General features: G+C 38.6%; 1 protein-coding gene across 1 annotated transcript in view; it reads left to right on the forward strand.

The window, feature by feature from the left end:
- Positions 1–7,534, forward strand: part of LOC120221380 (eukaryotic translation initiation factor 4 gamma 3) — a gene marked incomplete at its 3' end in the record, with an annotated part of 80,578 nt that overhangs the window by 33,717 nt on the left and 39,327 nt on the right. Inside the window, exon 7 of the mRNA XM_039218742.1 lies at positions 1,479–1,649. Within this exon, the coding sequence (XP_039074673.1) occupies positions 1,479–1,649 (171 nt within the window). The remainder of the gene's footprint in view (positions 1–1,478; positions 1,650–7,534) is intronic.

Consider the following 7,534-nt stretch of genomic DNA (forward strand, 5'->3'; position numbering starts at 1 on the left):
CAAGATTGGTTTGTATTGCCCAGAAAGTCTATCTCTTGATCCTAATACATCCTTGATACTACTGTTCCTAATTAGGGCAGATGGTGAAGTGTAATTCTGAGAATGAGTATTGTTGAAAGGCTTTCAAGCTTATCAACTTAGGCCTCAGACCATGTATCTCTTATAGCCTGGGTTTTTGTGGGGGTTTTTTTTCTTCAGTATATATAAAGCATGAAATTTAAGTTTCTACTATCTTTTCTGAAGCTTTATATAAATTCAGAAGGGCAGTATTGGAGTACTAAGTGAGATAATGATTCTGATCTCCAGGTCTTGTGTGAAGTTTTTTTTCTTCCTTCTTAAAGTCTAATTATGATAATTAGTCAGCATTTAGAAAATGGCATATCAGAGAAAGTAAAGGCTATAAGTATGCAACAGATCTGGGAGTAGCAGAACTTACTATCAACCCAAATGTTTAATCTTGAAAAAGTTATTTCCTTGCATTTAAGATAACAACAATTATGGATATTTTAATACACAGCATGTTACTTTTCTTCCATTATCTCTTGCAGTAACTGTTCTTAATTTGATGACCATTACGACATGCCAGCAAATGGTTTTTAACAGAATGAGTGTAGTGGGTGGAACTCTAGCAGGAACATAGTACTTACAAAGAGAGGAAGAAAGTTTTTTCAGAGAACAATTTAGTCAGATCTCACTAAATGATATAAGGAATATGGAGATCCATTAATATCTATAGGAAGGCTAGGTCTCTTACACTATAGACAATTTTTGTGATAAAATTGTATTTGCATTTCACACTGGAAGTTTAGAAACCTAAGTTTTGTGTTTTTTTAAATATATTTTTTAATTTTTTATTTATTTCTGAGAGAGAGAGAGTGACAGAAAGACAGTGTAAGCAGGGGAGGGGCAGAGAGAGAGGGAGATACAGAATCGGAAGCAGGCTCCAGGTTCTGAGCTGTCAGCACAGAGCGCGATGCGGGCCTCAAACCCACAAACCGTGAGATCATGACCTGAGCCAAAGCCGGACGTTTAACCAACTGAGCCACCCAGGCGCCCCTAGAAACCTAGTTCTTGAAGCAGATTTGTGACTGTGATGATTATTGCTGATGAATTTTAATGATCATTCAAGTGAGAAGTCCAGAGTCCCACGACGAGTAAAAATTAAAGCGTCGGTTCAAGGGTAGTCTTTTTTGTTAGGAACAATAGACGTATCAAACATAATTTCTCATCACTTTATCTAATTTAGGACTTCAGAAGTAAAAACGGTAGTAGTAAAGAACATTACACTGATGGTATTCTAAGGTTGTCCTCTCACCTTCGTGCCCACACAAGGATCACATCTCAACTGAGTGCTTAATACCCATCTTTGCATCTAGGACGTACTTGGTGTGATCATCAGGCTTGACTTGAGCAGCACAGAAGAGGCAGTAAATTTTAAGTACTCTCTGTAGATATAATAAAGAATATTCTTGTCCTAGTTGTTGAATGTTGGACCACGGAGATCTCAACCTGGCCAGAGAAGAGAGCCCAGGAAGATCATTACAGTCTCTGTGAAAGAAGATGTGCACCTGAAAAAGGCAGAGAATGCCTGGAAGCCCAGCCAAAAACGAGACAGCCAAGCTGAGGATCCTGAAAACATCAAAACCCAGGTGAGAACAGAAGCACATTCTCACATTATTTTGGAACCATAATGCTGTTGTTTTAATTTGCATTAACTTGTTATTTTGTCCTATTAGTATACCTAGAGATTTTTGTTTAAGATTTTAATTTTTTTCCTTTTAAAAGCGTTGTCCTAGGTTTAGCATAATGGGTGCCAGACAACTCTCGTGTCTGTTTTTCAAAACACTCTGTGTCTAGAGGTATTATATGTCATAGACTTCAGTCATTCAGGCTTAAATCAGTGTTTGCTTTTCTTAAAAATATGTTCTTGGAGTCTCAGTGAGTACCCTATGCCAGTCTAGTTAGCATATTGCTTTATGTCTCCTTGTCAGGCCTTCATTTCTAATAAGTTAGAATTTAGAAACCAATCTTGTTTTAGTCTTTTGGAATAAAATTGAGTTCTTTGTATCTTTCTCAACATACCAGCCTGCAGATCTCCTTAGGGTAAATTGAATGAATTCCTTTAATCCAAACAAAATTATTTTTTGTGTCAAATTATATAATCTTTATTCATCATTTGCTATACACACAATGCCATTTCCTGTCTTTAGGTTACTTCTGTTATCTTTTAGGGGTGTTTTTGCTTCCAAGTATCAAGCTTAGTGTCTCCTCTTGAATTTTGCACCTGTCAGAGCCAGGCATCACAGATCATATACTGACTTTTCAGTGTCATTCCTTAAGTATCTTTCCTCTCATCATGAATAGTTTCATATAACAATCAAAAGCTTCTGCTCTTGGGGCGCCTGGGTGGCTTAGTCGGTTAAGCGTCCGACTTTCGCTTAGGTCATGATCTCGTGGTTCGTGGGTTCGAGCCCCGCGTCGGGCTCTGTGCTGACTGCCAGCTCAGAGCCTGGAGCCTGTTTCAGAGTCTGTGTCTCCCTCTCTCTCTGACCCTGCCCTGCTCACGCTGTCTCTCTCTCTCTGTCTCTTTCCTAGAAATAAATAAAAAACATTTAAAAAAAAAAAAAAAAAGCTTCTGCTCTGGAAACAAATCCAAGTTCTGTTAGGTAGGTTTTTAATCTCAACTGTAGAAGATACTACTATCACCTACCTAATAGAGCTGTTGTAACGATTAAATAAAGTATCATGAAGCAGTAGGCATGCTCCCTAGAGCCCACTTGGGTACTCATGATGTTCCTGGGTCAGAGTGTGCCTTATAAATCTTGATTCTGATTCAACACCAACACACAACCACATACATAGTGTTTATTCAGTATACTTGTTAAATGAATAAACTAACCAACACATTTGTTCAGACAAGATCGGGCGCATTCAGGGTGGTATTGGCTGTAGACGCAGTGGTTCATATAAAGTCAAGACCAGGATGGACTTACTCATCAAAACTCCATGCTCTCAAACCTTAATTGGCTTTCAAACCACTTGCCTTTGTTCATTTTTACAGATTGCCCCAGATATTTGTACTCCCTTCTCCAGATTCAGTGAAATAAAGGACCTAATCTTTCCTGAATTTCTTTTTAATGTATCTCAGCCTTTTAAAAAATATACCTTCTGCATCTCTCCTTTCAATCCCTCTTAGAAGTGCTTAATGATAAGGTACCTAAATGGTTTGCAAAGAGTTAAAATTCCTGCTGAATCTTTATCATTGATGATGAAGATGAGGTCTTGTTTTAGTAGTTAAGGCACTTGTACTAGTGCCTTACTTCATTCGGTTCTTGCAGCAGCTATGAAGGAGGGAATAGACTTTTTATGTATGAGAACACTGAAGTTATGAGAAGGTCTCTCTATTGTTGGTTCATTCTTATTTCAGAAGCATAATAATTATATTGCATTGACGTACCATTCAATAATTGGCTAATAAGCTTTCTTTAGTGAATAAATAAAGCAAATCCAGTGAAGAATTAATAGACTTCTTTTTCAGGACGGGTACAGTTCTCTTGTTCTTGACACTTTTTCTTCTAAGTCCAGAGCATCTGTGCTCCATTCCCTCTCCCTTTTGTTTTCATTCTTCTCTGCTGCGTAGGTATACATCACATTCAGCTGGTGCTCCTGCTAATTCTGTGCCTTTCCGTTTTTATCAAAACAGTAGTTTTATTGTCACCTCCACTTATGGAAAACTCTTTCATTCAGACTTCGTTGCTGCCACCGTATTCTAATAACACTATGAATAGTATCAATGGCCTCATTTTTTCTAGATCATAAGATTTTATCTTTTCCTTGATGCAGTTCTCATGAAGGTGCTGCTGTGGTGGTTCCACTCCTGAGGGCCCGGCTCCTGTCTCTCTCCTCTTGCCACAACTTTCCTGCCACTTCTGTGTGGCTCCTCTACCCGAGAGACTGATTTTGAGCTCTCCACCCTAGCTTTTAACCTGTCTTTAATGACCTCATTTTCAAATCAATCAAAAAATGCCTCCTCGCACACTAGTCCTCTGGTCTTCTTGTTTTTCCCTAGTCCCCAAAGAGAAAACTCTCACAAATACCTCCCTTCTAGGATGTTTTCCCTCTCTAAAATGTCTTCTTCCCTTTCTTTTCACTTGGGTAGGTTTCTTTTCTTTTTAATTTCAGTTTCTATTTGAGTACAGTTGACACACAGTCGCTGAGCCAGCTTTATTTGTTCCTCATAACCTGGCTCAATTCTCATCTGCTCACTAACCATTGGCTGTGACCTTTGTTTTGTGTAAATGGCTCCCTCCCGTGGCTTCTACTCCACCTCCTGCTCGCTCCATCACTTCACTTGAAGTTATCTTGTCTCTGCAGCTAAAGTTCAATGGTCTGGAAGGCAGTTAACTGTGCCTGATGCTTTGTTTGTACCTAATACAGAATTTGTTCTTCCTCAAGTAGTACTCAGTTACAGTGAATTAATGATTTTCAGTAAAGTTGTTATTGTTGTTTGATGCCGATTTCTTTTTTCATTGAGATATAATTGACATAAAGTTATATTAGTTTCAGTTTATACACTGTAATGATTTAACATTTGTATGTATTGCAGAATTGATCACCACAGTTAGTCCAGTTAACATCTGTCATCATACAGAGTTAAAAATTCTTTTTTTTTTGTGATGAAAACTTTTAAGAGCATCCTCTTACCAACTTTCAACTATGCAGTATGGTATTAACTATAGTCACCATACTGTTCATTACTTTAATAAATAACCTTTTTGGGGTGCCTGGGTGGCTCAGTTGGTTAGGTGTCCAACTTCGGCTCAGGTCATGATCACATAGTTTGTGGGTTCAAGCCCCACGTTGGGCTCTGTACTGACAGCTAGCTCACAGCCTGGAGCCTGCTTCAGATTCGGTGTCTCCCTCTCTCTCTCTGACCCTCCCCTGCTCATGCTGTTTCTCTCTCTCTCTCTCTCTCTCTCTCAAAAATAAATAAAACATTTTTAAAAATTTAAAAAATATATAACCATTTAAAATCCTATTTCTTAGCTTAAATTATCATCTGAAATATTTGAAGATATCTAAAGGGGTTTTTTTTTTTAATTTATTTAAACTCAAGTTATTAACATACAGCATAGTGTTGGTTTCAGAAGTAGAACCCAGTGATTCGTCACTTAAATTCACCAACCAGTGCTCATCCCAAACAAGTGCCCTACTTAATGCCCATTACCCAGTTGGCCCATTCCCCACCTACCTCTCCTCCGGGAACCCTCAGTTTATTCTCTGTATTTAAGAGTCTCTTGTGATTTGCCTCCCTCTCAGAAATCATATGATGTCTGTCTTTCTCTAACTGATTTCGCTTAGCATAATACACTGTAGATCCATTCACTTTGTTGCAAGTGGCAAGATTGCATTCTTTTTGACTGCTGAGTAATATTCCATCACTTACACACACACACAGACACACACACACCCCCCACATCTTCTTCATTCCATTCATCAGTCAATAGACATTTGGGCTCTTTACATACTTTGGCTATCGTTAATACCACTGCTATAGACATTGGTGTGCATGTGCCCCTTCAAAATAGCACACCTGAGGGGCGCCTGGGTGGCTTAGTCGGTTAAGCGTCCGACTTTCGCTTAGGTCATGATCTCGCGGTTCGTGGGTTCAAGCCCCGCGTCGGGCTCTGTGCTGACTGCCAGCCCAGAGCCTGGAGCCTGTTTCAGATTCTGTGACTCTCTCTCTCTCTGACCCTCCCCTGCTCACGCTGTCTCTCTCTCTCCTAGAAATAAATAAAACATTAAAAAAAAATTTAAAAAAATGTTTAAAAAGATCAGCTGAGCATATGTTACATATACTTCAGCATTTGGACAGAAGAAGACAGGAAAATTTGTGTGTGGGGGGTTCTGAAAATTAAAGGAACTGGCTTTTTTAATGGATTATGTGAATTATTCAATATTGTTTGGAGATGAATTGTTTTATTCTTTGTAAGACTCATCTCTTTTGAAAGAGAACAGATGTGAAAAAAAGGAAAGGAATGTGAAGCACTATGCAGCTGAACTCTTCCAAGAACTAGATAGCATACTGCACAGTTTATTCTGTCAAAATATCAAAGTCTGAAAATTTGACTTAAGCATTAATTTTATCAAAAATTAATTTTAACAAATTTCAATGTGTTTGAATAAAAAAATTTTAAATTGTGTTTTGCTTGGGTATGCCTAGTTGTTAATGATGTGCTTAGGTATACCCTACATACTATCTATTAATATAAGAAAAAAATTCTTTGGAATGTGCGGTTGTCCATAGATTAGAAGCATTTAAAAATACATTAATAAAATTGTGTTTAAAGTTGGCAAATGCTATATTGATTACTTTTTCTGAAATAAATTTTGTGGAATTTTGCTTAAAAAAATTGATAAGGAAAAGCTACCATGAAATGGATCCTTTTTAGTTATTTTGTTTTATGAATTTACTACATTTTTATTTTAATAACATTTTTTTAATGTTTATTTTTGAGAGAGAGAGAGAGAGAGAGTGTGCGCAAGTGGGGGAGGGGCAGAGAGAGAAGGAGATACAGAATCTGAAGCAGGGTCCAGTTCCGAGCTGTCAGCACAAACCTCGAACCCAAGATCCAGACTTGAGCCAAAGTCGGATGCTCAACTGAGTGGGCTACCCAGGCGTCCCTTTTTAAATTAAAAGTATTTTTTTTACTAAATTTTCGATACTTTTAAAAACTTTTCGCCTAGACTGTGTGCTGTCATTACCGGGCTCAGTGCTGGTCTCTGCTCCTGCATGGTAGCAACAGCTGTAGTTGCCCTTGTCACCCCTGGAGGCCTCCTGTACCTCACCCTACGTCCCTGCTCCTCTGGCCCTGCTGCCATTGTCCAGTCAGTTAGCTGCCACTCCCATGGGCCACAGGAGACAGATGAGGAGTTTGATGCTTGCTGGATGACATACTTTAGGAAGCCAGATATTGATGCCTGGGAATTGTGTAAAGGGATGACCATGCTTGTTGGCTGTGATCTGGTTCCAGAACCCAAAGTCATTGATGCTGCTTTGCTGGCATTCAGGTGGTTAAATGATTCTGCTAGTACAGTTAGCATCCTTGTGGTTGTTAAGGACAAACCAGGGCCTCATAAGGAAATCTACGCCTGTGTCATCCAGGAACTTAGACTAACTTTAAATGAACTAGGAATCTCCACTCCAGAGGAATTGGGCTAAGTGTAAACCTCATGGATGGGCTTCTCAGTAATTTATTCATAATGCTACTTGAGTGTAAACAGTCACCTGGAGATACTGATGATAACGTTTAACCTTATTTGAACAAGTTTTCCTTTATTGAATACCAAACCATGTAGTGATAACTTGGACTTTAATAAAAGGGAAGACTTTGAACCGAAGGAAAAAACAAAACAAAACAAAAAACCTTTGAGCTGTGCTAACAGAAATTTTAGTAGTGAGAAACTACTGCCTTAAGATTCCCAGCTCAAGCTTATTTGCATATATATCACCAAGGTTAGTCTTTCAAAATTA

Source organism: Hyaena hyaena, unplaced genomic scaffold (genome assembly GCF_003009895.1).
Source record: "Hyaena hyaena isolate Hyena2069 unplaced genomic scaffold, ASM300989v1 scaffold_780, whole genome shotgun sequence".
NCBI classification, from domain to species: Eukaryota; Metazoa; Chordata; class Mammalia; order Carnivora; family Hyaenidae; genus Hyaena; species Hyaena hyaena.